At 50.7% G+C, this 27631-nt stretch overlaps 7 protein-coding genes across 7 annotated transcripts; 4 read left to right on the top strand and 3 right to left on the bottom strand.

Moving 5' to 3' along the window:
• Positions 1-224: 224 nt before the first annotated feature.
• On the top strand, positions 225-4339 carry EPUS_01510 (uncharacterized protein; the record flags this gene model as incomplete). The annotated part of the gene is made up of 8 exons (XM_007788452.1): positions 225-519; positions 1574-1677; positions 1775-1850; positions 1907-2050; positions 2101-2443; positions 2534-2987; positions 3306-3407; positions 3494-4339. The coding sequence occupies 8 exons, from the start codon at positions 225-227 to the stop codon at positions 4337-4339; spliced, it is 2364 nt and encodes a 787-aa protein (XP_007786642.1).
• A 951-nt stretch (positions 4340-5290) lies between these two features.
• On the bottom strand, positions 5291-10489 carry EPUS_01509 (uncharacterized protein; the record flags this gene model as incomplete). Its single annotated transcript, XM_007788451.1, has 3 exons — positions 5291-8626; positions 8701-8799; positions 8858-10489. The coding sequence occupies 3 exons, from the start codon at positions 10487-10489 to the stop codon at positions 5291-5293; spliced, it is 5067 nt and encodes a 1688-aa protein (XP_007786641.1).
• Positions 10490-11227: 738 nt separating this feature from the next.
• Positions 11228-12935, top strand: EPUS_01508 (uncharacterized protein; the record flags this gene model as incomplete). The annotated part of the gene is made up of 2 exons (XM_007788450.1): positions 11228-12065; positions 12130-12935. 2 exons carry the CDS (start codon positions 11228-11230, stop codon positions 12933-12935), a joined length of 1644 nt encoding a protein of 547 aa, XP_007786640.1.
• A 702-nt stretch (positions 12936-13637) lies between these two features.
• Positions 13638-14456, bottom strand: EPUS_01507 (Mitochondrial 2-oxodicarboxylate carrier 2; the record flags this gene model as incomplete). The annotated part of the gene is made up of 1 exon (XM_007788449.1): positions 13638-14456. The coding sequence occupies one exon, from the start codon at positions 14454-14456 to the stop codon at positions 13638-13640; it is 819 nt and encodes a 272-aa protein (XP_007786639.1).
• Positions 14457-16293: 1837 nt separating this feature from the next.
• EPUS_01506 (uncharacterized protein) lies at positions 16294-17376 on the top strand (the record flags this gene model as incomplete). Its single annotated transcript, XM_007788448.1, has 1 exon — positions 16294-17376. The coding sequence occupies one exon, from the start codon at positions 16294-16296 to the stop codon at positions 17374-17376; it is 1083 nt and encodes a 360-aa protein (XP_007786638.1).
• Positions 17377-18777: 1401 nt separating this feature from the next.
• EPUS_01505 (uncharacterized protein) lies at positions 18778-20125 on the top strand (the record flags this gene model as incomplete). The annotated part of the gene is made up of 3 exons (XM_007788447.1): positions 18778-18982; positions 19065-19787; positions 19851-20125. The coding sequence occupies 3 exons, from the start codon at positions 18778-18780 to the stop codon at positions 20123-20125; spliced, it is 1203 nt and encodes a 400-aa protein (XP_007786637.1).
• Positions 20126-21878: 1753 nt separating this feature from the next.
• On the bottom strand, positions 21879-23588 carry EPUS_01504 (uncharacterized protein; the record flags this gene model as incomplete). Its single annotated transcript, XM_007788446.1, has 1 exon — positions 21879-23588. The coding sequence occupies one exon, from the start codon at positions 23586-23588 to the stop codon at positions 21879-21881; it is 1710 nt and encodes a 569-aa protein (XP_007786636.1).
• Positions 23589-27631: the final 4043 nt, after the last annotated feature.

Raw genomic sequence — 27631 nt, 5'->3', positions numbered from 1 at the left:
TTGTACCATCATGCTAATACGTAACAGATACGTATCATATACGCAGGGATTCTGACATCGCCTTGTGTGCACACACATGTCTACCCACAATCACCCGTCCAAACTTCCTACGTCAACACCATGAACTCGTGACTACGGATGAAGCCTTGAGAGAAAGACGCTTCTTTTGATAGGAGAAGAGTCTCAAGCCTGTCGCCCTGCTCTCCTGGTGTTCGCGCGTCAAGATGCTTGACTTCCTGGGTGAGAAGAATGGACGACCAGAATCCAAAATTTTCACCACACTTGGCACGCTCCCCGGCTACATCGACCGTAACCAACCACCAACCAAGAAACTTCCGTGGAGAGCGATCAACGATGTCAGCTTTGTCAGGAGCGTCGAGATGATCCTGCCTGAAGAGTTGTACGAGCTCATATGGACCAAAATCGAGCAGGAGTTGAAACCTGTTAAATATGCCAGGGTTATCATGAAGTTGGAAGATGTGCTGGATGGAGCTTTCTTCACTGAGTACATTAAGAAAGGTAAGCCAATGGCATCTTTTTCGTTGTGTGATGAAGGATCTTGTTGTGTGGTTTGAATGCTCTTTCTGGCCTGCAACGATACAAAAGACCTGCTGTGACTAGACGAAGTTGTTTGCACCATGGAGTTTCAACACTGCAGTACCGGAGCCACGAGCTCATATGGACATGCTGAAGCAGATGACTTTGTGATTTGTTCCAAGATATTGCACATGGCGTCATGTCATTGGCCACATCAACCCGAGCGGCCAGGTAGCGATTAAGATCTTTCCCTGGGTCGTAAGTCTCCAGCAACTGCTATGCCTGCAAACGCTCAAGCTGCACATGACCTTGCTGTCTACATCAACCTTGAACAAGTGTTGAGGACGATCGCAAAGAGAGAATTCAGAAAAGACAAGTATGACCCTTTGCTCATGGTGGTTTGGCTATCTCTGCCATTTCGACCAAATTATGGACATATTACCTCGATTTGGATTCCGAAGCTTGGCAGTGCCCTCGATATCTGCCATTGTAGCAACGAAGCTGTTCGTAATGGCTTACCTTGCAATCCTCTACATATGGGTAGAGGTCCACGACTTCGAGTGAGGCACTTGACGAAGAAGGGAATCGCACTTATCATTCGCCTTGTCCCAGTGTCTTCTACCATTAGTGAAAAGGCTTGCTCAATGCAATGTTTCGTGGTGTCTCGATGCACCCGCAACGCTGACCCACTTGCCAACGGACACAGGTTTGCGGTCAAGGGCTTTGGCCTGCGCACCTTCGTTGTGGGCATCTTTTCGGATTCAACTTGCCATGGGCAGACCATATGCCGCCTGCCTTTTTGAAGTCCGGAAGGTGTCAGCTCTCGTTGAATGGCTACGGACCTCGGACCATCCGAAGGTCAGGCAATTGATAGCGGTCATTATATGAGACCCAACTCGGACTTCGCTAGAGAGCACGATTCTTTCGCCGGGACTTGCCCTGTTTCTCGTTGTAGTAGCCCAGCTTTGCCCAACCTGCTCCTCGGATCCACGGATCCAATTCAATTTATACTTGGCGGCGCTGACTGGTCGTACAGGTAGTATCCTCATGCTGTCCGAGGGTCAACCGGGCGTAGACAATGTCTTCTCCTTGCGAGATGGTATGCCTCCTCTGGGTGTCCAGTCCCAGATCGTGATGCCAGTATAGCGGCATACGGTGGTCGAACGTCTTCCCACTATTGTCCATCGTGATTGTAACTTTCATCCTCCGCGGTCTACTGCGCCTTGAGCTCGATAAGGAGGCATACGAGCGTGCCGGATTGCAGGGTCAGCCATGTCGGGGAGGCGGTAGAAAGCATGTCAAAGCTCGATACGGTACGTCGCGGGCGTCTGGTCTCGTCATCAGCCCTTTTCATTAAAGGTTGGAACAGTGGTCGAGGTCAACCTGAGACAGCCTTCGATGCTGCATGGAAAGAAGGGCTTCGAGCGTGTGGTATGGGCAGCGAAGAACGTGCTGAACAGATCAGTCACCTGGCTCTTCTACCATCTAAGAAGTGCTGATGATAGCAATTCAGGTGTGCTTTCCATCTTGTTGCAAGTGATCGCACCGCTCATGCTCGTCTAGTCGACCATGTGCCGCCCATCTCGAAGCATCATCCCACCATGATCGATTTCACACCAATAGGAAGGCACAACCCGGCTGTTCGAGTACCACAACTGAGGCTTGACGATGTGATCGAGGATCATACTACTTCCGATGTGGGAGAGTGGACTCACGATGTTGTTGAATGGCTCGGTCTGATGGCTCTTGATTCTGCTAGGGTCAGGGAAAAAGATAGCATGGACTCTTATTTGTGTAGGTGGACGTTTCCATCAGGCACGACTGAGGATGCAACATCAGTTCGAGTATTACAATGGAAGGGCATGGTTGATCTAGGATGGGTCACCCAGCTGCTCATCAGTTGCATGTGAGTATCTCGAAAAACACTTCTTCTGACCCCGGCACTCCAATCTGCACTCACGGAAGCTTGCTGTCGCGTGACCCTGCACTTCGGTAGCGGACCGCCCAGAATCCCAACGGGCTGTCACGAGCTCTGTACAGCCTCGAAGCCGTTGCCCTCAACAGTTTGCTTGATGGTGGAAGCCCAGGTTCTCGTTGGGGCCTCATCCACTCACGCTACCAACCCACCCCTTTCGCCAGGAACCACAAAAAGGAGACTGACGCGCTTTAGTTTTCAAACCAAAATTCTGCCGGTGGATTCCTCCAGCACGTGGCTTGCCCTGACCGTTCAAGCTTACCCAACAGCCGCGGTTAACGCCATAGATGGCTACAGCATTGTTCTCACGGCGGACGCCGACACCATTGAGGTGGAGACATCGAGATCAATATCGGGAGAATCAGCTGAACGAGAGCCGTCTACTCATGCCACTATCGAGGGCAATGTGAAGGGTGCTAGCCAAGGAAGAAGAGGACTGGCAAATTTTGCATGTTTTCAATATTTCGACACTCTGGTAGCCTATTGAACGCAAAGGTCCCCCGAACTCCACTGTGACTACATACCCAGATCTTGCAGTGAGAGCTCTACCTCAATCTTTTCTGGTCCTAGTGCTTCTCGACGTTTACCAAAGCCGCTTCTCTCTCTCCTTTTCCCCTTTTTTTTAAATCCCATTCTGAAATTCTGTGACTTGACTGCCTGATACTCTCATCTGTGACCATATCTATCACTTACCCGACCAGCCGCATATCTTACGATGGCGTTCTCAAACAACAATTCCGGCAACTGCAACACCTTCAACACATTCAATATAACCAATTCTGACATTTTCCAGACTGCTGGCACCCCTCATCAACCCTCAGGTATACCAAATCCGAGCTCATATCAACCTGCTATGTTTGCGAGCAGCAGCTCTCCTGATGCCGGGAATGACTTTGTAAGTATCAAGCTCAAGCTGAAGCTCAAGGCGTCCTCCAAATACGCTTATAAGCCCTAAGATAGAGTGATTAACATGAGCATCAGGAACACACCAACACCAGACAGGGCATCTACTGTCCCGAGCCACTCAACAACAACATTGGCTTTAATGCCCTCGGCGACCCCTTCTATTTCGACTACACTTTCGCCGCCTCTTCCGCTCCCGCTCCCGCTCCCACTACTGCCCTGGCCAAGCATCTCAGCGGCCTCCCAGACACCGACTTCAATCTGGTCAATCCCTTCACCCCCCTCGGTGCCACCAATAGTTCCCTCTTGCCAGACGCCGGCAACCTCCAGCACCAGCCAATTCCGCCACTAGCCTACCCTCCTCCTTATCAGGCTTTTCCTCCAGGCCTGCAACAGCAACAACAATACGCCAGCGTCCTCTCAATGCCCACAGCGCTGCCACAACAACCACTCACCCGCCTTCGTCCCAAGTCCCTTCGCCTCCACCTCTTCCACCCCTACCATCCGCAGACCACCACCCTGCCAACACCCCAGGCCACCCCCCAACACCACCATGACCCCTACAACCTCCACCCCCACCCCCCCAATCCCAATCCCACCACCATCACCACCACCGAACCCAAACCCCGCGCAAACACCCCCGCAGCCAGCCCCACACCTCGACGCAGCACCACGCCCACGCCTCCACTTCGGGCGCGCTCACCTTCCACACCACGGTCGGGCCGGCCCCCAACAACCCCTACCAATCGCGCTCGTTCAGCAAGAAGGAGCGGAGGAAGGTGGCGCAGCCGCACGAGGCGTTCCTGCGGCGCTGGGGGTTCACCCTCGGCCGAGTATGCGCGCATCAGGCGCAGGGGCAAGGATGGCGAGAGCGAGGAGCTGCCGGAGCGGATGAGGAGGGAGTTGGGTTTGGGGAGGGTTTGAGGAGGGGAGGTGGGGATGGAGAGAATGGAGAAGAAGGGGGGAGAATGGTGGGTTTCTTTGTATCATTTTATGATGGTGATGATGATGATGATGATGATGATGATGATGATGATTCGTTGTTTCAGTGGCTTTGGGGGGGGGGATCTGAACAGCGAGCAAGCGTGGGATCTGGGGTGTTTTTTTTTTCCCTGAGGGTTTGGGGACTCGGTTCATGGGCATAGCGTTGGCGGTGGCGTTCCCGTTCGTTTTGGCGCATGACGACCTTCATGCAATCGGGTGATGCATTTCTGGTATTTTCGCCCTCAGAGACGACCATGTAGACTGTCAGTCCAGCAAGATTTGGGGGCACGTTGTCATCGGCACGTTGTGATTGAATATCATGTATAATCACATCTCATTACCAGGTTTCCCATCATGGATAGCTGATCAAACCCTATCGGCCCCCCCCCCCCGTGTAAGGGCTGGTCATGGTTGACTTTCGGGTACCTGACGGAACGGAGCCTACCAGGTATTTAAGTCAATCACTCACCCACTCGCCCAGAGAGATTCGGTTCAGCTGGCCGCGGTGGGAAGGTCCGCGCCCCTAACTAGTTAGATGCTTCTTCCCTTCCGAGGAGTCTAGATTGTTGCGAGCTGAAAGGAGAAGAGAAATGGGTGGCGGTGCAACCCAACGCTGAACCCGGAAAGAAAACTCACCAACTCAGCTCGAATCAAGTCAAATCACGGAAGGTGGAAGAAGAAAAAAAAGAAGAAAACATAAGAGACCAAAAAAACAGGAGGTGCAAAGACGTTCGCTAAGGGTTTTCCACTTCTCTCCCCCTCAGCTTTCACCAGCTACGCCATAACGATAACTAGTCCAGGAAATGCAGCGCAGTAAAGGAAAAAAACCCAAGATGATGCTATCCAGATCCGCAAGGTCCCCCCCTCCCCAACCCCTTTGAACCGCCGGTCTCACATGCCGTTGACAATATCCTGCATGATTCCACTCCGTCCCAAGACTCGTTCCGCCTGAGCCAATGAGCCGTTGACCCGCTTGGTCGGTTGTTTGAACGGTGGTAACGCGTTGACTTTTCTCTTCTTGCTCGGAGAAAGCAGGTCGCTCCCATTCGCAGCTCGCTTCTTCTTCGGACTCGTCCCCAGCTGATCCATAGTATCGCTCTTCTGCATTCTGGACTGCGTGTGCGTGTGCGGCTGCGTCTGCGTCTGCGTCGCCAACGCTGCACCCTCCCAAACATGCCCCTCGACCGCATCGCGGGGCAGATGCAGTACCCAGCCCTTGGCCTCCATCAAGCGCACCAAACCCTCCAACGTCTCGTTGCCACACCCGCCCAAGGTCGCCTGACTGCCCAGAATCAACAGTTTCGACTTCGCGCGCGTGATGGCCACATTCACTCTCCTCCAGTCCTTCAACAGCTCGCCGACACTTCTCGCCTCATTGCTCCGCACACAGCTCAAGATCACCACCTCTTTGTCGCGACCCTGGAATTTGTCCGCCGTGTGCATCTCCAGGTCGGTGATTCGCCCCAGCGTCTGGCGGAGTAGCGCGAGTTGGGAGCGGTAGAAGGTGATGACGCCAACGGAGCGGGCGGGGATGCCGGAGCTGAGGAGGGTTTGCACGAGCAGGGTGGTTAGGGTGGCTTCGAGGGGGTTGGTGATGCGCGAGCCGCTGATGGTGTCGTGGGAGGAGGGGAGGAGTGGATCCGTGTTGAGGAAGAGGCAGCGGGAGGAGGGGGTGAGGGAGCGAAGGATCCAGCAGGTCGGGGTTTGGAGGCAGACAGATGTCGATTTGGAAGAGGAGGTGAAGGAGCCGGGTGTGTGGTGGTGAGCTGCGAGTCCGGCGCCCAGGTTGGGAATGCACAGGGTGCGGGTGGCGATGGATGGTGTGCCACACTTGAGGCGGCCATTGTAGACCAGTGTGTTGGAGAGAAGCATGATGTCTTCGGCCATGCGGTACTGATGCTCGAGGTTGACCACTGAATCCGGTTGGGCTTCGGAGAGCATTTTGAACAAGCTGATATCCAAGCCGCCTTGTTGGGCTTCCTTGTTCTGCACGAGAGGTGGAAGCTGAAAGTGGTCACCAACGAGGATGAAAGTCTTTGCCATTCGGATCGGCCCTAGACAAGTTGGCAACGTGATTTGAGAAGCTTCATCCACGATGCAGTAATCGAAGATGCGCGTGTTGAATATCGGATGATTGACTCCAAGACATGTCGATGCCACGACTCTGCTGTGCACATAAGACTCCTCTAATTCAGCAATCGTCTTTTTGGGGATGCCGGCGAGATCGGCGAAGCTTTGAACCTCAGGGTGAACCTTTGCAACAGCGCCGAGTCGGAGAACGGGGATGTCGTCGTCTTTGATTTTCAGGAGAATGTTGTCGACTGCGGTGTGGGTGTACGAGGTCAACAACACTGACTTCCCCTGCGAGACCAACGCTCGAATGATGTGTGCAATGGTAGTGGTTTTACCAGTGCCTGGCATTCCCAAAACAAGCGCATAGTCTTTCGCACTCATCACTTTCTCGATCGCGTGCACTTGATCGACGTTCAGGTTCTGTTGCGACCCAGGTCCGGCGGGTGGATACGCAGAAGACGTAGGCTTGAAGCTCGGAGCGGCTGCTTCGACGATCAGCTGTCGTAGCTCACGCGCCTTGAAGAGATCTTTCTCCATGATTCGAATGAGATTGTTCCTGACGGTGGCCATGCCGTTACTGAACTCGTCCTTGTCAACGCGAAACAACATGGCGTCTCCTACTTCACCGGCCGTGACAGCTGTTGTACGGGAATCTTCGTCATTGGGAACCTCCATGATACCCTGGAAGACTTGATTTGTATCAGGATTGAAGCCCGGGCATTTCTTCCGCATCTGGTGGAGTTTTCGGTCGACTGCAACAGTAAGCCGGGTAGATCGGACTTTGGTGATGTAGCCATTGGCTAATGCGAAATGGCCCTTTTCGTCAGACACCACGATCGGTTCACCGACAGTCAGTTGGGACTCTGCGAAAGAGAATCCTGCCCGGGGCGTCTGCTTCAAGAAGGTATACTCATACCGATTGATCTTGGGTCCGTCTGGGCTTCCAACCACCGACCCGGGCTCGATATAGACTCTACCAAAACATCGTCCAAGGGCTTCTCTCTCCTCACTGAGCATCGTCCATAGTTCACGACGAAATTTCATGGCGTCTCTTTCTTCTTTGGTGAGAAGCTCGTCCCATTTCTGGAAGAAGGCTTGATGTACAGGCTTGAGATGGCTCACGGCGTTTTCGAACTTCTCCTTCAAGCCGCTTGTCTCACCGTCGCCTCCATCTATCAGCTTGTGGTAAGTGAAGCAAGCAGTCTGCGCATAACACCGGTTGCAGAGAAACGGCTTCCTGATCAGTGGAGGCAACTCAAGCTTGTTCCGAACATAGCAAGCCAATTCATTTCGTTGTATGATCATATGCCGTAGCTCGTTTCGTACCGCCTGTACACGAAAGGTTTTGGAAGTTTCGAGGTAGTAAAGCACTCCACATGTGACGTTTATGTCATATCGATCCGAGAGCAGTAAGGTATAAAGGGCCGTCTGCGCACGGTGCATTTCGCTGTTGTCTTTTTTCCCGGTCTTGAATTCCAATGGCACTGTCAAGGTCTGTGTGCGAGGCTCATTCGCTTCCTGCAAAGTGACTTGGATCGTGGCATCAATGTTGCCTTTCAGACCGAACATGGGAGACCAAATATGTTCCTCCACCTCTAATAATTTGTTCACACTCATATTTGAGATGCCACCGTTTCGATCACGAACCTCTCCCTGAGGAGAAGCTTGGGCAGTGACAAAAACGCTTGCCCAAGCCTGTAGTTCGGGCATCTTACTCAACAGGTATTCGAGCGCTTGTGGTACTGGAGTGTTGATCTCGTACAGGGATTCAATCCAATTAACGAGTATTCTCTCAATAATAATGCTCAGGCTTTCTAAGCTCCAGTCGTTGGCCTTCAACGCCTGTCCGAAGATCTCGTGGAGTATGTGGCCGTACACTTGGGAGGGTTCCGCAGCCCCGGTGGCCTTGATGCGATCTTGCAGTACTGCGCGCCGGGTGCAGGAGAAGGAGTCGGCCACAACCGTGGCGGAGATCAGATGATCTGGGTGCAGGATGATCATGTTTTCGTGGTCGTCGACAATACACTGACCCAAATGATCAAAGTGGCCGATCAGGTGAACATGTGACCCTTTGGTGCATCGACTGTCCAACCATGCTTGCCGTAGCAAGATGACCTTCAGCATCCCAGTCTTCTCATCTTTCACCGAGAGCATCTAAGAAGGTTAGAGAGGGTCTTAGGAGGATTGGAAGCCATCACAGACAGCTCTTCGAGGGGAGAGGCACATACTTTCTCGGGTTGCTGACGACCTTTAGCATTCAGATAATGACTTTCGGCTACGTCCACAACAAGATAACGTTTGATTGTTCGGTTGGTAGTGCTACGACTCTATACACAAAAACAGATCAGCGCCAGGTCTGGTGCCCCGTTATAAGATAACACGAACTTGACTTGCAGTTGCCACACCACTTTCCTGCTGTAAGACCAATGACCCATCTCCGATCTGATTCCATAGATCATCATCTCCGTCGTCATCGTACGTATCGTCGTCATCATCTGCCGCCTGCGCTGTGGTCGGATTGTTGTTGTAACCCACATCTTGCTGCACCAGGATTTGCTTCACATGTGTCTGCCGTGGTGGATCACCCGTACTTTGCTGTGTATCGAACCGCGCCGCCAGGTCAGCCAGAACGCCATTGTCATCACTCCCATCTCCAAATTCGTCATCATCATCATCGCCATTAAAAGCGCTCGGCGTTACGTTGGCACTTGCTCTGTTGTCCACTCCGCCCTGGACCTCTGATCGTGGTAGCAGTATCTCCGGACAACGTCTGTACGAAGATTGTGGGGGGCTACTCTGATGACCGGGCCCAGCATGTATCTGACGCGTAATGTTTTCCATCCTGGTGAGGCTCTCGCAGCCCTGTTTTCCAGTGGCAGACAAGGCTACTTGAGTGCCCGCGGATTGCTCGACAGCCTCGAGGACATCAAGTGCTAGATCTTCATCTCCAAATTCCGATGAGCGACTGCCAGGGTCATCATGCTGTTGTGCAGGCATATCATGCATAGTCTGGCCATTCCCTTCCGTCGTTACAGCTTCATCATACTCCTGCTGAGCCGCGAATCGCCTTGAAACAGGAGATAACAACGGTACAGTGGACAAACCAATGCGATCTGGAAGTGGTGAGGAACTTGATGGACCTGAAACTTCTATTTGAGGGACTTTCCTAGAATTCTCTTGTAATTTCTCCATCAGCAGCGTTATCCGTGACGCTTTAGACTTCTTGGGTCCGATGATATCGGTTTTGGATGCTTCGAACACGTCTTTCAATCTGCCTTCTGCTGCCTCTTGGTTCAATTTGCGCTTTTTTGCCTTTGAGACTGGCCATTCGATGCCACAGCTTATCGACCTGCGCAGCCCGCCGTCTTTACCATTTGCAGTGCTTGGTGTTTGTGGAGACGAAGTCATCAAATGCGCAAAGGCGGGTAAAGCATTTCCATCAGCGTCTTTCTTCGTCAGACTTGCATCTGTGTAGCGAGCCCAAAGGTCAAGCGCTGGATCATTCTGTGGTGTTTTGAGAGATTCGTGGAGTATTTTAAGATCAAGGGTTTCTTGTGCGTTGGAGCGGGTCGACTTCTGATTCTGGGAAGAAGTGGTTGGTGACGAGCTTCGGGCGCGCTTCTTCCCTCTTCGTGTACTATTGGCGGTAGCCGAAGGAATCGAGCTTAGCGGAGTAGGGCCATGTTGCCAACAGATGTGATCTTCGGGAGTCGTGTCCTTCGGATTGCAGTTGAACGCGTCTTCGGTGTTTCCGATCAAGTCGGCCAGTGGAATTCTATTCGCAGGGGTTTGCGGACATGGCTTTTCGGAGGACAATGGCGGGAGCTGAGGGGATGACTTTTGCAAGGCGTCATCATGGAGTCTCTGAGAGCCTACTAGCGAGGCACATCTGGATAAGTCCACATTGATGTTTTCCTTGTCGTCCACTTGTTGACTGTCGATGGGGTTGGCTTCGAGGATGTAAGTCTGCAGCTTGTTTCTAGATTGTGTCGAGATTGAGAAGGGAGCAGAGGGCATTACGAAGGTCTTTCGGGATTCTTTACCACCACCATAGTCCGAGCTTGAGACGTGGAACATCAATGTGCAGGAGCATCGTCTTCTCCGATGAGAGCTGCCTTGTTGACAAGCAGTACTCGCTCACGCTGTCCTTGAAAGTAGTACTAACTAGTAAGTAGTAGTTTGTAGGCCTTGGCAAGAATCGACGACGCGACGCGTCCACTTATGTAATAATAGTAAGTCCTCGGTCACATGATCTAAAACCACGTGATGCACTTCTTCAGCTCAATCTCACCACTTCTAACACAATTAGGTATATATCATAGGAAGCGGCACAGATCTCGCTCCCTTTCTAAGTCTTTACGCAGACTTCGCCGACATGGTGACCTACTCGATGACTTTTTAGCTCGTATCTCTGTGAATCCACCCCCCAGTTTCAGAAGAGGTGGTGTTGTGGTCATTATCGAGTTTCAATCACCGTCCCGGTATTCTTCAGAGCGTCGTACAGTTTTGAGTTCTCGATCTGAAACGATCTCTTTCCAAAATCTGCCCTTTTTTACTTTCTTTAATGCTATTTTTCATACCTTTCCCAAAGGACTGTTTCTGTTTGTTCTTCCACGCTACTTACTTTTGCCAGACCACAGACATCTTTCAAGTTCACGGCTGGAGATCAACAAATATAATACAAGATGCAAGAATATTAAAGAGGGCACTAGCATGGCCCCGCCCAGTTGTTCGCCGAACATAGACCATTTGCAGATGTCTCCCGCTTTTTCTATAGCAGCTAACACGGAAAAACACCTCAGGGCCCCCACCGGACGAACAGCTGGACCTCAGGCTGTCCCTCGGGCTGTCCCTCGGGCTGCTGGTACAGAGGGCTCAAACTTGACAGAAAGGGTGCTACAGCGCGAGAGCGTTCGCCCTATCCCCACTTGTACCTTTGCGGCTGGCTCGGTAGCATCGCCAGCTCCAAGCAGACAGCTCTCGAAATCGGAATTCGAAGCACGACGCAAGAAATCGACTAAAGATAGAGCGCAAACTCACCTTGCTGGTAGAATTAGCCAAGCACGAGCACCGAGCACTACAAACGCAGGGAGTACACCATCAAATGTAGGCCCCTGGTCAACCAGTTATAGGCGACCAACAAGCACAAGCAAAGAACAACAGACTGCAAGTCAACCACCATCGTCAGGTGCCAATGGTTCGCAACCACCCACTACTAGCGATAGACCCCCGGTGGACATCAATGAGGACAAGAAACGATCAGAGACAGCAACTGATCCACAACACCTTGAGTCACCTGGGGACTTGGCGCGTGTATCGCACTGCGCAGGGCCTTCAACAAGTCATCCGGCGTCTGAAATCCGCACCATCAACCTTGGTATTGAAACAGAATTCTACCTTGCTTCACGTGTCACAGATTATTTTGAAAGCGACGTGACAAGTTTTGTCACTTTTCTTACACAGAGCTACAATGCAAAGGTACCACAGCAACATCCTCGAATGCGCCCGGACTTCCGACCGTATAGTTTCGATGGTGATTATCACAGATGGTGCATAGTCCTTGATGCGACTATGAGTTCTCTCTTTTCACCATGTGAGTCTATTCTGTACGGAGTGCTTTTGATTTCATCTGATGCATAGCTGATGTACTTTCACAGGGGGGTTGGAGTTGGTATCACCTATCTTTAAAGCCTTTCCTTTCTCAACATGGCGAAAAGATGTCGAAGCGGCTTGGAAATTTCTTCGGTCTTATTACAATGTTCTGGGAACTGAGCTTTGTGCCACCCACATACATATTTCAATTGAGTCAGAGTACAGCTTGCAAGATTTAAAGCGAATTGCTCAGGCCGTCATTCACTTTGAGACCGCTCTCGAGGCTTTGATGCCGCCTGACCGTAGGGGAAATGAGTACGCTAAGAGCAATTGGCTTGACGGTCATCGATTTGGGCGAGAAGGGCTAACCCGACATGAATCTATTGCTGCCATCGGGAAAGTATCTCATCTCCGTGAATTGGTAGATCTGATGCAACCTTTTAGATTTGGCACAGACAGAGACTACGCTTGGAACTTCCTCGGCCTACAATCATTCCCAAGGACGATCGAATTTCGCAAGCCTCCAGTAAGTCTAACGTCGGACGCGGCTCTTAGCTGGGCAGAGCTCGCCCTTGCATTCGTTCATGCATCCGTCAGATGTGAGTCTTCCAAACTACAAAAAGTCCCACCAACCATTGGAGGTCTACGCTGGTTCTTACATCAGTTCCATGTGCCTGGAATGAACGAGCCTGCTCGCTTGGAGAGATTGTGGAAAGGCAAGGACCCGAGGGCAGCAGTAGAACCAATACCCCTTCCCGAAGGGAAAAAGGAGGAAATTGAAGACATGAAGACAAGGCTTCGTGTGTTGGCAGAGGCCGACAAACGCCAGATCCAAGCATTTGCAGACACTACGCAAGAGCCCTACTGGTAAGCTGTTCGTCGTTCAAAGGGATCAGTTTCAAGAAAATGGGAAAGGCAAGGGTTATGAACAGAGGCTTATGAAACAGAGGCTATCAATACTGGTAATTTTGTGCAGCTCCAAAACAATGCCGGGTGCAAAGAGGGCACTCAAATTGCCTCGCACCCGCAGAGTCCCGAAAGGCCTTCAGATTATCCAGCCGGAGCAGGCGCCTTCCAGTCTAGTACACACCTGCTCCATGGCGCTGTCTGACGTTGTGATCAGAGGAGACCGGTCTCCAAGGCGAAGGATATTCTGGTTCTACCACTGTACGTATTAAAACCTAGTTCAAGAATATTACCATCGTGTGGATATACACAAATTCAAAGAATAAACGCATTTCCACAGAAGAAGTTCAGCACGTCTCTGCCAGAGTAAAAGTCCCATAAGTTCACGACTATGGAAATTTCTATCCATCTATTGGGCTACTGCAGGCTTATTGCTTTGAGTTACTATGTACAAGATTAGCACCTTATCTATTGATCTGCAGAACTCGAATCCAGCGACAATCGACCTCCGGATAGAAACAGGATCTATCTGTATTAATGCAAGCGCTGTCAGTAAGGCTGGGGTATCTCAGAAAAGATGCCGAGCAGAAAAGGGGCAGAATACCCCAGATTTGCCGAAGAGAAGACGCAGTACATTACAGCACAGTATAGTACCAACAGCCCCAGCTCAAGCCGTTGTCGTCTGCATCTTCCTGAACCAGTCCATGACGCCCGTATACACCACCAAGAGCACGCCCCCACCAGGCCCGAGCCGTAGCACCTTAGGCAAGAAGCCCTTGTACAGCGCCGCAAACCCCTCCTCGCGCATCACCGTCGCCAGGCCCGGCCACGCCCAATTATACTTGGGTACGCTTCCGGCAATCTTGGGACTATTCTGGATCCTCGACTTGACGACATCCATGGGCGTGTTGAGGATGGTGCCCACCGTGCCGCCAATCGCGCCGGACATGAAGTCCGTCCCCATGGCCTGCGCCTTGTTGCCCGGAGCCGGCTTCGGCATCAGGCTCTTCACCTGGAAGATGCAGCCGAAGTAGCCCGCGTTCCAGAGGATATGCCGCCACAATGTAGACTCCAGACCGTTGTACAGTGCCAAGGGACCCTCCATCTTGACCGTCTTGACCACGCAGTCCATCACGCCTGTGTACCGCCCCGCAGAAGCACGGTCCTGCATCCTGATCTTCACAAGCTCGAAGGGCACCACCACGAACGCCTCGGTTGCGCCTGCTGTCGCGCCAGTGAGGATCGATAGTTGTTGGTTTGCCTTCGGGACGCCGAATAGGTTGCGGTAGAAGAGGCCCCAGGAGTCGTTGGCGGCGAATTTGGTCGCGCGTTTGGGCGCTTCCATGCAGATCGGGGCGGCGATGCCACGGTACAGGCGCGAGAAGCCTTCGTTCTTCACGATCTTGCGGAAACAGTCCACCATGCCCGTGTAGTGGTCTTGGCCTGCTAGGCCTTTGCCGGATTGTAATTGTCTGGAGAGATTCATCTGTTTAGTAGAGCTCTTTGGGATGGGTGGGGGTTTGAAGGTAAAGAAGGTTGTGCATACACTCTTGTCTTAACCACATCTAGAGGGTACCTGTGAGATTGACCCTATTAGTGAGAGTGCTTCCTGATTGTGTTCGTAATGGTTTGTTTGCTGCTCAGTTGAGAAAGGAGGATGACAAACATAAGTAGAATCTGCAAGAAAGTTCATCTGTCAGCCCACTGCACACACTTGTTCATTCCTCCCTCTCCTTCCTGCATGTAAGAGTCTAACCTCAGACACTCCCGCTATCGCACCAGCTCCCACCTGATACCCAAAACCCAGCGGCTTCTCCGCCATCTTCTTCCCTTTCTTATCTTGACTGGAGACTTTGCGCAATCAGATGTAGATATCTTGGTGTAGTGTGAAGAGGTGTGAACGATGCTGCTGCGATAAGGATACTAAAACCAACAAATCGGTTCACGAGTGGGAAACCAGGGTAGTGAAGATGTGCTGACGAGTTTGTGAAGGTGTACGTAAATGAAGAGCACCCTTGAGCACATACTGCCCTTTCTCGGACAGTCGAAAAATATTGGCATGAGTCCTTCGGTCTGGTCGGCGCATTGGAGCCGGCTCCACAGGCGGAATATTCCGTGGATTCCCAGCTGCGGCTCAACATTTAGTAAGGCCAGGGCCTTTCCAGACACTTGGAAATACATCTCACGTACTGATGCATAGCCCTATATACTCGCCAAAACGTGTTTCCGTCTCTGATTTGCTTTTCTACCTCGAGTTGGGCAAGCCCACTAATAGTGGCGTCTAATCGTGGTCTTCTGCAAGTAGACTTCATAGTACAGTACTTGGCTCGGACCATGCCTTGACTCTTTCCATCATCAATAAACTAGGGAGTATTTACTCTGACCAAGGAAAATAGGACGAAGCAGAGTAGATGCACTAGCGGGCATTGGCTACAGTGAGAGGAAATGCTAGACCCGGACCGCACTTCAACAACTTGGTATTGTACACAACCTTGGAATGGTATACTCAATTCGTCCCAGTGGCCTCTACTAGTTAACACGCACTTTCCACGGCACCGAGTAATAACAAGGGAGTGGACTGATGCAGTGGCACAGGCTTTACGGTACAGCAGAATCCTGCTCCGAGATTGCACTCCCCGACCAATATAACGCAGGCAGAAACAGGCATTAACGCATCAAAACTGGCCAATGGCCCTCATCAAGCTCGACAATGGATAGAACAACTTGCTTTCTAAACGTTCTACGCAGGAGGTCAATACCTGAGTAATGGCATCGCGCGTTGTGCGTATGAAGCAAGACACCTGGTGTCCAAATCGAGTTAGCAAACTCAGAAGGATGCTCTCAAACTCATGAATGTACTTCGCTAGCTCACTCGCCTTCCCGAATGCCGGTCCGGAATACGACCACTCCGGCTGTGTTGAGCTCCGATGCAATGTCAACTATCTTGACAGAGATCGCTATTCTTCTCGGCACCTTTGTGCGGCAAAGACTGTGAACACAAGGGGCCTGATATCGACCAAGTGAATAGTATTCTTGATGGAGGGGGAGTTCCGGTGATTAGGATCGCCACGAATAATGAGAACTCTCACAGGCTGATCAAAATCGAAATTAAGGATGCTGCAGAGACCAATTTTGAGTACACTGCAGTATCCCATGTGTGGGCAGCTGGACGAGGAAACTTGGCCGCAAATACATTACCACTATGCCAGCTTACTCATTTGAAGACTATTTTCGACGATTGCCAGGCAGAGACTTCTTACTTCTGGCTTGACACATTATGCGTTCCAATCAGTGGTCCTAACAGAAGAGTCGCCATTGGTCGGATGAGGAGAACTTATGAGGATGCGACGCAGGCCCTCGTGTTGGACTCGGAGCTCGAAGGAACCTCCTGCGATGCGGAACCAGAGGATCTGATGATGCACATCACTTGCTGTGACTGGATGTGTCGTTTATGGACATTACAGGAGGGTGCCCTGGCACAACGGCTGCTGTTTCAATTTGACAGCAAAGCCATAGAGCTTAAGTCTCTGGAATCGACGCTCTGGGAAAGTTTTGTACTTAATTTCGCATCACCTATACCGGGAGACGTCATGTCATGCTTTGCCTCGTTTCAAAAGTTCAGCAAGCTCAATGGCGAGCAGTTGTTCGACTTGATAAGAGCTCTACAGTGGCGTAAGACTAGCTGGCAGCAAGATGAGACCATATGCCTGAGCATTCTGCTCGATCTGGACGCAGAAAGGATCGAGAAGGTTGAGCCGCTGGAGCGTATGCCCACTTTTTTGAGAATGGTCAGGACGTTTCCACTCGAGATTATGTTTGCCCCTGGTCCGAGATTGCCACAAGAGCACTTTTCCTGGGCACCGCAATCATTAATACCGCTAAAGAGCTTCTCGTTGCCATCATGTTCTACCTCGACTGGCGCTGTGCAGACAACCCAAGGTCTCGTGACTACCACTACAGGCCTGAGGTTTGATACAGTGAGAGTTCCGCTACAAGATTTTTGTTGGTTCAATGTGGAAAACGACGAGTGCGACTATCGAATTCGGAATCTTGGTGAGAAGGAAGACGGAGGCGCTTCGTGGCAGGACGACGGCCCCCATCTAATCGACTCCCCGGCCATCGTCGTCGACACACAAAACTGGCAGGACAGAGACGTGTTTTCCGGTGCTTTGGTGGCTATCACAGCTGAACACGAAAAATTCATACACGCAAACTTCCATTCGCGAGTCTTTATCTGCCGCGAGACTGGCGACGTACCTAGCACAGTCATGCAGAAGATGCGACATGCTGAGGCACTGCAGACAGATATGACTGCCATCTGGAGTACTGCAGAACGTATTGTAAAAAAAGTGGTGGGTGATTTCCTAAAAGTCCAGTCTGCATCTTCCCGAGAAATCATCTCATAGGAATTTGGTTGCATCATCACTTTATATTTGTTCGACTTCTGTACATATACCTCCAAGCAGATCCCCGCCAAATCCAAAACACCTCTATTTCATAACTAACAGCCGTAACAAATCTACACAAGTCAACGTTGACACCTCAAATTCACCAAATAAAGCGCCAGAGAGTTCAATAGGCAGTCACTCACCCTTCATTATCAATAACAGTCTCCAACCGATCATGCATTGTCCATTTCCATCTAACGATGAGATGCTTCTTCTCCTACTACCAAACCCATCCAGAGAAAGCGTCCACGGGTTTCATCAACGCTTTCATTATCCTCAAATACCAATTCAGACGATGACCTGTTATCAGAGGACAAAAGCCCGGAAAAGGAGCCGCAAGCAATCTGATGATGGCGACTTTGAACCAGTTACGTCAAATACAGATCCTTAAAAAGGACTCATTGCAGATTTTGGAACGGTCAAGCATCACTCTTCAATCTGAGAGGTAGAGATGCAAGTCATGCTTTTCTAACCGTGAAAATTCAAGTTGAGTGTGCAAGCATACGTAGCATACGTCCAAAGCCCTGTCTATTCATATCACATGCCTGACGCTGGCATTTCAAACTTTCTGGGAAATTGAGAGGTTGTGGGGTCCTTAACTATGGGGAGAAGAGGCTGTTGAGATGGAAGCTTTTTAAGCCTCTAGTAGGGGAAGGAACCCTTCCAAATAAATTATATGCTAATTGAGGCATTGCCCGCGCACGCGTGATCGGGGGTCATTTTGGAGGCCGGAGGGCTGTGGAAGCTGCCAAAATAAGCTCAAGGCCTCCGTCCCGCCCTCATACTACGGTACCAGGCATAAACCTGCGCACTGGTATTTTTGAGTTGGTGATGCCAACGTTACATCCATTTCATGTCCCAACACACCCTCCATGCATTGGTGGATCATAGACACACAGAAATATTCAGCGTCCTGCAATGCTTCCAATCCCCATTCAGTTGCACTAAACCTTATCACGGTGGTAAGTAAGTAACAGGGGGCGAAGTTGCAACCAAGTTTGAAAGATGCACCGTGAAACCCTCTACACCGTACAATGCCCCTGATACAGTACGAGTTCCCTCTGACTTGGATGCGGCGGCGCCGTCAAAAATCTTTGCCGCCAACCCAACAATACTAACTAGTCTACCAGTGCTTGTTGCGGCGTCAACCCCGTCAGCTTAGGGCATAATCTTCCACGGCAGCTATCGATTCTTCAAATACCCTGTAGGATTTCACAGCCCTGTCGATGGAGGTCAATAATCCTTTCGAATATATAGGGCTGACTCGACCCCCCAACTATTGTTGTCTTCCCCGGCATCTTCGAAGCTTCAACCGGTCTTACATCACTTTTTCCATTGCCGTTTGGTTGACCCCGAGTGATGCTTCTGCAGGGAAGGACCATAGGCGATGATGTTGTACGCCAATGGCAGAATCCTGGTGATATTTTGTCCCTTCTTCTCCTCCTCAGCCCTGGTATCATCCAACGGGCGTTTGCTCAATTAGTTGGCGGGCCGATTGCTCCGGTCGCGTTCTCCTTTGGCTGGGTGGCATATTCCATCAACGCGCTTCTGTCTGTCTTTGGTGGTACGTGGAATGATCCCATGCCGAGATTTCTTTTAGACGAAAAGTGCAACTTATGCTAACTTGTCTTCGTCGGAATGAGAAGATGGCGGTTTGATGCCGATTTCTGACATCTCGGCGCTGGTCATCAATGCGAATGGCCACCAGAGGACCAATCTAGCGTGGGTCATTGGCAGGCTTCTACGGGATTTTGAGTATCGAGCAGACTCCCAGGGTAATGAACAACCTCATGCGGGGAAAACCAGCGGCAGCGTCCTGCCCTTTGTTTCTACGAAGGGAGCGATTGGGACTGCTGTTTATGGGTTCCGACCACAAGGGCCTGGCCATGAGAAAGCATCTCGTGAAGCCCTTCGCGTCACCGTTTTTGAGGTCGATCCTACGCGTCCGCCTGGCCGTCCTATTCGGGACTGGATCGACTATCTTAGTTTCGCCGCGATCTTCGTCCAGATGGGCGTAGCCGCCATTCCCTGGGCTCTGTCAATGAACTATATGCCCTTCGTGGTCACCCTCAGCGGCGCTGCTTTGACCCTACTAACCAGTGCGGTGCCCCAATGGGGAATGGAAAAATTCTCTAGCTACCGGACTGGGAGCTGGACAGTCAGCATCACGCGTGGAAACGGAAGTCGACACGTCATGCTGATTCTGGGCAAGGACCACGGCTGCCCCAGCGGCCTGGACTTGGAAATGATGGCTGCAAGGAGCAACAGCGCCGCTCCGCCACCGCTGACTCCGGTTTGCATGACGGTACTGGCGGCGCTGTCTATGATGCTGCTCATCACGGTGGCAGGCCTAAGAGAAGACACGTGGTGTACGTAACAAATCCTCATATCAATGCCATAAAATACGTCATGCTGACGAAGCTTATTTGCAGATCTCCTCGCTGTCGGCACACTGGGCATGGTCCAGAATCTTGTGGCAGCGGGCGCAAAGCGCTCCTCAAGTGCCCTGGGCATCCATCTCCGGCACGTCAACACCATCACCGACTCGAGCGTGTCTTCGGTCTTGCGCAAAACAGAGCAGCAGTACCCCAGGGTTGGCGTCTCACTATTACCAGTCTTCTTCCCCGGAGGGATGCGAGTCCCGGCCGGCGAGAAATCCTTTTGGGACGAAGCGAGGGGCGACCACGGGTCCATTTATGAGGCTTGATTCAATTGACCACTGGTTTATCATATCAAGGTCCAGGATCGCTGGACCAAAGTTTCTACCTTGCGGATTGGAAAACTATTCGCTCCGATCCAATTATACATACGCAAGACATGTAACAGAAGGACCCAGATCCGTGTGTTCTGAGGCAGACCGAGACACGGTCCGACTATGAAACGAAGCATATATATTGACATGGACATCATAAGCCAGCATCGGCCTAAGTCCGAGTACAAAACGAAGCATGTATTAATGAAAATAGACATCACAAGCCAGCATCGGGCCTAATGGGCTAGTCAAAATCGTGTGTCATTTACTCCGACCAAGCGGTCAAAACATCTCCACCTCGCAGTTCTGGCAGTCATCCAACTAACAGGTCTGCAGCCCTCTTTTTGCAGACTCAACAAGACAAGCTACACGCCACGTTCATCTGGCTTCGTTGTTGCAGAGTGAGGATCAAGTGTTTCCCCTATCTCCGGTCTGTCTTGGGGTAGCTAGATGATTACTACGGCCACAGGCCTAATTTTTGTACCCCACCAACTGCTGAAAACATTAGTATCTGTACCGAACGTACTATGTGGAATTGAGTATAGACGCCTATAGAATGGCCTAAATAAGACTAGTTCCTAAAGTTAAGTTTCTACATTCCATTGGCATCTGTAACTGCTTAACATCTCATCTGCATCTACTGAAGCAGCTTCTTAAGGGTAATCAAAAGACACAGCATCCTATAAAGCATTAATAGCCGCTTGTAGCTCGTTAGGCTTATCAGTATTTATTTACAGTTAATCAGCAGAATAAGTACAGAGTAGAATGTGCAGAATTTGCAGAAAGAGCAAAATTCGTGTAAAACAGTAACAGGGATGCTGACAGGGTGGGGCATGTAAAAAACATGTTTGTAAGATATTTTGACCAGGGGGCGGGGTACAAAAATCAGGCCGGTAGCCGTAGTAGGTAGGTACGAGTATTACTACGGTAAGAGGGCATAAATAATGTTAGCACGGTGCCAAGAACGACTAGTATCAATAACATGGCTACACTCTCTTTATCAGACAGCCACAGCCTGATGTAAAAAGTTGCCTCAGTTCATTCTCAGCCGTGCTATGTGGCTTGGACGATGACTAAGTCAACGTTGGCGCCAAATGTCTGCTTAGTCAACGATTTAGCCTATTTTCGAGCATGGCGTGTGTGTGTGGCGCAGCCCACTAAGCCCACGTGTCTGAGGGACTGAGGCAAGTAAAAATAGGCGTAGAAAAGGAACGAAAGCAACAAAAACCAAAGTTCTAGATGTGTAAATGCGTGTGTAGATTCTTATCTATGTGCATTTTGGCGCCTTTGTACGTCAATTGCTCCTATCGTTGGCGCATGCCACCCCGCCTAGCAGGGCGCAGGCTACCCTGCTTTGCCCTGCAAGGCGCGTAACACTCTTCCAGAAGCTTCTGTAGTGATCATCCATCTAAAATACTTTAATTAATACTGCTTAGCATTTATCATATTGGTGGCTATGTTCAGTACCTGTGCCGCATTAAAGTGACTAGCTTCGAGCTAACATTACTTCTGCCTGATACTTCGTACAGTTGTAGGAAATAGTTGTGCTTAATATGGTAGTCTCGTATACCCCAAGGCCGGCCGGGCTTCGGCACTTTCCACGGAGTTAATGCTAGCAGATAACAATGAAAACTAAAATTCGAATTAATGCACATTCTACGCTGTCCCAAACACAGCTTCTGTCCTCTTTTCAGGAACAATTGATTGGTCAAACAAGCAGGATCTCTCTCATGTCAAAGTGTGGTACCGGATCACTCGTCTCCCATTCATAGATGTCTTTCCACTCCCACTTGGCTCCATCCACCGATCCGCAGATCACCATCACAGGAGCGGTTGACCCTCGATATGGTACAGGGATGTTTCGTTGTAGGTCTCCTCTGCGAGGCAAAGCCTGTAGCAGAGCACCACGTGTGTATCCGAGAAGATAGCGGGAGGTGATCCGTGAAATTGGCTCTTGAAGACTGGAGATTTGCAGCTCCTTCGTCCCTTTTTCTGCGGCCGTCGAAGACGCAACGACAGGGAACTCGTGCACGAGCCATTTGGCGCGCAATCCATGGGCGGTGATGGTGCCTCGCTGAGTCTCAACGCCGTCATAGGCAGGATATGTCTTGGGGCTGAGGCTGGTGTCACTGGCTCGTCGCGAAGCGGTAGGTTGGCATGGAGCCCAGCCGAGTCCCGGGTGGCCTTGTATTCTTTGTGCGCTTGACACCAAGAAGCCGGTCGCAATCACTTTGTCGACCTGCCGTTTCCACATCTCGACTGGGCTTTCGTCCTCTAGATCCCCGATGAGCAGGCTCCAGATCAGGAGGTCGTCTGCGTCCCGCGTGGCGTGTCGGTGGCTCAACAACGCCGCAGCTTCGCCTATGTTCACGAAACCCTTTTGTACCTGGCGACCTGCAGGGTCTTCGACAACGCGGCCAGGGAAGAGTTCAAAGTCGCCCAAGTCGACTGGCGGGAAAAGATAGCCTCTGGCGAGGAACAAAGAGGTTAGGTCAATCCTTCCGTTGTCGACTACTGATTTTAGAAGCTCACACACGCTGATATGTCTGTTATTGAGACAGAGCAGGTAGAGTCCCCTTCTTCCGCGCATAGACTCAAGCAATGTCCAGGCTCTTATGCTCCAATCACAGACTAACAACGTCGCAAGAATACGCTCGTAGACCTGGACTGTGGGATAAGAGATGTCCATGGCCATTATGTCTCGGTCACAGATGATGGTCTTTTCGCTCATGGCAAAGATGCTGGTGATGTTCATTATGCACTCCCATCGCAGGTCTTTCTCACTGGGTATGCATGGGGTGTCCATCCAATATGACTCACAGCCCAATAAGGTGGCGAGTTCGGCATAACGGCGATGGAGACACAGATTGAAGCCCGTTCCCTCTGGATGCCCATCATCGGGTCTCCCCCCTTGGCCGTGGCTCCACACATGAGATATTGTGAGTGTTTTCACGCTGACTTTGCAGTACCGCAATGTTGTAGTGTCAGTCGTGACGATGTCAACTGCCTTGGCTCCCGAAACATTGACGAATGAATCTCTGCACCAAAACAGCCTTTGGCAATCGCCTTCGCATTTCTGGTCGTGCATTAACTGATTGGTGACAGCCGTATTTTTGAATCGCTTGCAGGCATGCGATGAACTACCGTCACATTGCGTTGGACCTGGGTTGCATATGGGCGATCTTCTTCCGAAGCAGGCCCTATATGTCTCGTGGAAGTGCCTGAGATCCATTGCTATGTTTGCTCGGTCGTAGCGTAGACTTTGGAAGGCCCATCCGCAAAGATACGGCGTGCGGCTCAATTCTTCCAGCTGCTGCCTGCTCCGTAACTTGAATAGTTGAGGGATTATCCTCAGATCTTTCACCATGAGCGAACGAATCTCATTGTAGTCGAAGCCCTCATCGAGCTGATGGGCCATGCCCATCCAAAGATGGATCATCAAGGTTCTTTGCCATGACGTCCAAAGGAAAGCACATATCACTACCCACAGTGTACCTTGATTGCCCTTTTCAGATGATATCTGTAAGCTTAATTTCAGGAGCTCTATTGTTGCATTCAGGACACTTGGAAGATGTGGTTTAAACAGTCTCGCATCGAGGTCACAGCGTGCAGCATGAAGAGCAATGCGAAGTACGTTGCTGTTCACGTAATGCACCGCCAAAATACTATTCCAAAAGCCATCCTGCGCAGAAACGCTAAAGGGCTCGACTTTCGAAGCTTGAATCCTGTATTCTTGCAGAGCTGTAGTGTCGAACTGGAACGCATCTAGGATATCTGGAGCAGTGGCAGGCAACTGAGATAGCAGACGACAAGCCCTCTCTATGACCTGAGATCTCACCAAACATTAGCATGCGCGTGTCAAAGGATCAAACTTTCTCGCCGTGTTTAAAGACGCCTACATAAGCGACGGGGAACTAACAGTGCTTTCAGATAAGGCTGATTTCGAGAACCTGGTTAGGTATATTATTCGATCGAAGCACGCATCGAGCTGAGTTAAGTGGGACCTCGGATCTTGAGCTGTAGAGTACAGTTTCAAGGCGAAATATCTGGCCGATTGTTGAGCTACTAGGCTGCTGCCGTCGCTTTCATAATAGCGAAAGATATTACTATTGTGATTTGGGCGCGTTCCTCTCTTGATTTGACCCTCTCTCAATACTTCGACGAGGCGGTCCTCCAAGAAGGTGAAGGGCCCAGGCGATAAACCCATGGCTGCAACGTTGTTATGTCGGAGGTAGGATCGAGAGACTTGATAGTTGTTTGTAGGACACCTCACGGTTTTCGGGCAGTTGCCTTGCTGTCTGCCCAGGGCAGACAGTAGACTCTGGCCCAACCCATTCCATAAGCCAGATTGTTCCCAGCATTGCCGCGAGGAAAAGACTTCTCTATGTTCCGGATCCCGCTCCTCCCTTCATAACACTCAATCGTCGACAGTGCTGTGCAAAGGGCATTTTGGCGAAGGCTTCCATTCCGAAGTCTGGGCGTCCTTTGTGACGACAAAGCAATGCATGAAAGTCCAACAGATATTCGCGTAGGGATAAGGTATTCTTCTTCCGCGGCCTTCGGCGTGCCTGCGGTCGATGCCAGCTGGTTATCTCCTCGATGCGCTTATGCAAGAATGTGGAGCAAGTCCTGATTGTTAAAGGTCAAAGATGGCAGTACTCTAAAATAGCTAATTATCATTTTGGCACCCACTACCTATCGCTCTAGGCATCAGCTTTGGGAACGCGCACTATAATCTTCTGCAGGATAACCCCGAAGCATCCCTCGAGACAGGCATTCCTCAGCACTAACTTGTAAGTACTGTATGTTGGTGGTCTCGTTCTAGGCGGTCCGTCTTTATATATTTTTCCATTCTCAGATGCTCACTTTGTCTATACCTTGAAACACTGTCAGCTGAGGGTACATATCTCAGACGGGACTCGCTAACCTTTGAACGTTCTGAATACTGACAATAACTATCTGGCTCACGGCACTACTTCCCAGCGATACGGTTGCTGGTTTGGATGTCTCTTCGCGGTATTAATCATTGTGAGTGGGCTATTTCCTTCCGCAGAACTCAAATAGCAAGAAACTGTCGCCAAACCATCCCGAAGCTGCTTGTCGGCTTCTTGCTTCACAGCGTCTGCCAGCAGCGACGCGCAATTCTTGACTTCCGTGCTTCCACTACCTTGTCGTCGGCTGCAGAATGGTGTATTAGTTTCAGCAGAACTTGCAATCCTGCTTCGGCAAGTAGGACAAAGCAACCGCCCAAACAAGTGTTCTAGCGCCCGCAAGGACTGTGCCAACCTCTCGTTGTCGGGGTACAAACGTCTTGCCGCCGCACCCATCGTCGAGCACGACCTGGGCGCACAGAATGCCTTTCCTGAGAATGCCGAGTGAGATGCTGAGGACCAACGCGGCTGAGAGGTAGCTTCTATAGTATTAGCACACAGGCCGAAGGCGCCAAAGATCGCGTAAACAACACGACTTTGGGGTTGCGTCCAGCCCAAGAGGAGGACTTGAAGTATCAAAGTAATGAAAGCTAGTCCAGCAGCAAACATTTTAATCATGTCAACGCGTGTACGCATGGTTTGGATGGGCCAGGTGTATTCTTCCAGACTGACAGCCTGGCCGTGGAGGCGTGCAGAGCGGATGAACAGAAAACCTTGGCTGGTGGATGAACTATAGAGCATGCTTGGATGCGATTTATGGCCACGGAAAGCTTTGTTCCAGAGAGACGGTCGAGGCGTTATCGAAAATATCAGTAAAGACTGCCCAGCGAAGGCAACAGCGAACACTATGAACGGCTCATAGTTCCTTCTAAGAAGCCCTACGAGGAAGCTCCCGCCGAGTTGGATCAGTAAACAGATCGATTGCAGCAGAATCATATTCCAATTCTCTATCTGCAGCGTGTCGAGGCGCACATCTAATATCCCAATTTGTCGCGTTGGATCTCCAAGTCCCTGCCCCTTGTTTGATTTGTGGTACTCTTTCAGAGAACCCCTTTGCCAGGTGGACCAAATGTTTTGTATGATGGTGTTATTCCCGGTGGGAGTGGCGCCTGAATTGAGGTTTGTCAAGATAAGGCTGGAGTCGATAACACCCTCTGGAGGTCTTTCAAATATGAGGTTCGGCGCATGCAGAGCACCACCTAAGGCTGCTAAAAGTGACCCAGCCAGTGGGGTCCAGCCAGGTGAGACAGCAAATAACCAGTGCGTCAGGTGCGACCGCCTAGACTGGAAGCGCGACCAAACCACTTTCCAAATTGCGTTCTCGCCTAGGAGGAGCAACAGGGTGACTACGTCGATCTGAGCTGTGTTCTGGAATAGCGAAAGAGAAGATCTGGATGTCTGAAGAGCTCGTTGTGAGTCTAACGCATTCCACAGCCCTGTTTGGTCCATTGCTGAATTGACAGACAAATGTTCGTCTGGACCGGGTATCGGAGAAGTGGACGGCTGAGACAAGAGACCTGTGGTAAGTCGCATAGTGTTAGGCAGCGTCGTCCAATTCTTGACCTCGTAGCAACTTCGCTACTGTTCTCACGACCTATCAATTCTTTCAATGTCAGCTAGGGCTTGTTGATCATGATAGTTACTGACAAGCTTGACTCAAAGTATCATTATAGAGCGGCGCAATGATGAAGAACGAAAGCAAGAACAAGAACCAAGAAATGAAGACCAGAAAAATACATTTGGGTATCCTTATGATTTCACAGTCGCACCCACCCGCCCACTCACAGACAGTATGTACACAATGGCCCCATTCCAAAACGGCTAAGTTGGGCATTATTGCATCTGGTAGACAGGAAACAAGCCAAACTCATAACAATCCTGCTCTCTACTGTCCTGGTACATTGCCCTAGCTCGTCCAGTGGAAATCAACGTCCCACCTCTTCAGTAACAGCCCCCACTCACCCTCTCCTCTTTAGTCTTACTACTCCAACAGCGCCTGTGCCAGCCTTGCTGACATTCGTACTCTTGCAGCTCCGGCACCGGGGTAAGACGGGTGATTGATCGTCACACACGGAACAATGCCCCGACGGAGATGTAGGAGCATCCTGGATGAGCTTGGCGAAGACCGCTTCCGGCATGGTAGAAGGCGTAGAGTTGTTAGCCAGTCGAGGCTGGTTTATATGAGGGAGATCAGATTTGTGTGAGTGACTCTAAGTAGAGGCCTCATAGATGTGTCTTTCTGTCTATAACGTAGTATAATCCAGAAGCAATGGGAGCCTCGATCATCGTTGTAAGTAGAGCGTAGTGATCTTGGAAACTTGACTGGCATTTCTGTATATTCTCCTTGAATGATTGACTTTTCTAGTAATATTTTTAAATATACAACCTGTTGTGAAGTTTTTCGGATCAACCTTGTTTCGCGCCCAAAGATCTAGGTATACGCAAGCCACGAAATGATTGTACCCTGCCCTGTGTTTCGATGACGTTTAGCAGTGTTCGCCTTGTCATGACAACGCAATAGGGGTTACGG

Source organism: Endocarpon pusillum (assembly GCF_000464535.1).
Source record: "Endocarpon pusillum Z07020 unplaced genomic scaffold C716229, whole genome shotgun sequence".
NCBI lineage: Eukaryota > Fungi > Ascomycota > Eurotiomycetes > Verrucariales > Verrucariaceae > Endocarpon > Endocarpon pusillum.
This window is presented reverse-complemented; position numbering and strand designations above follow the sequence as displayed.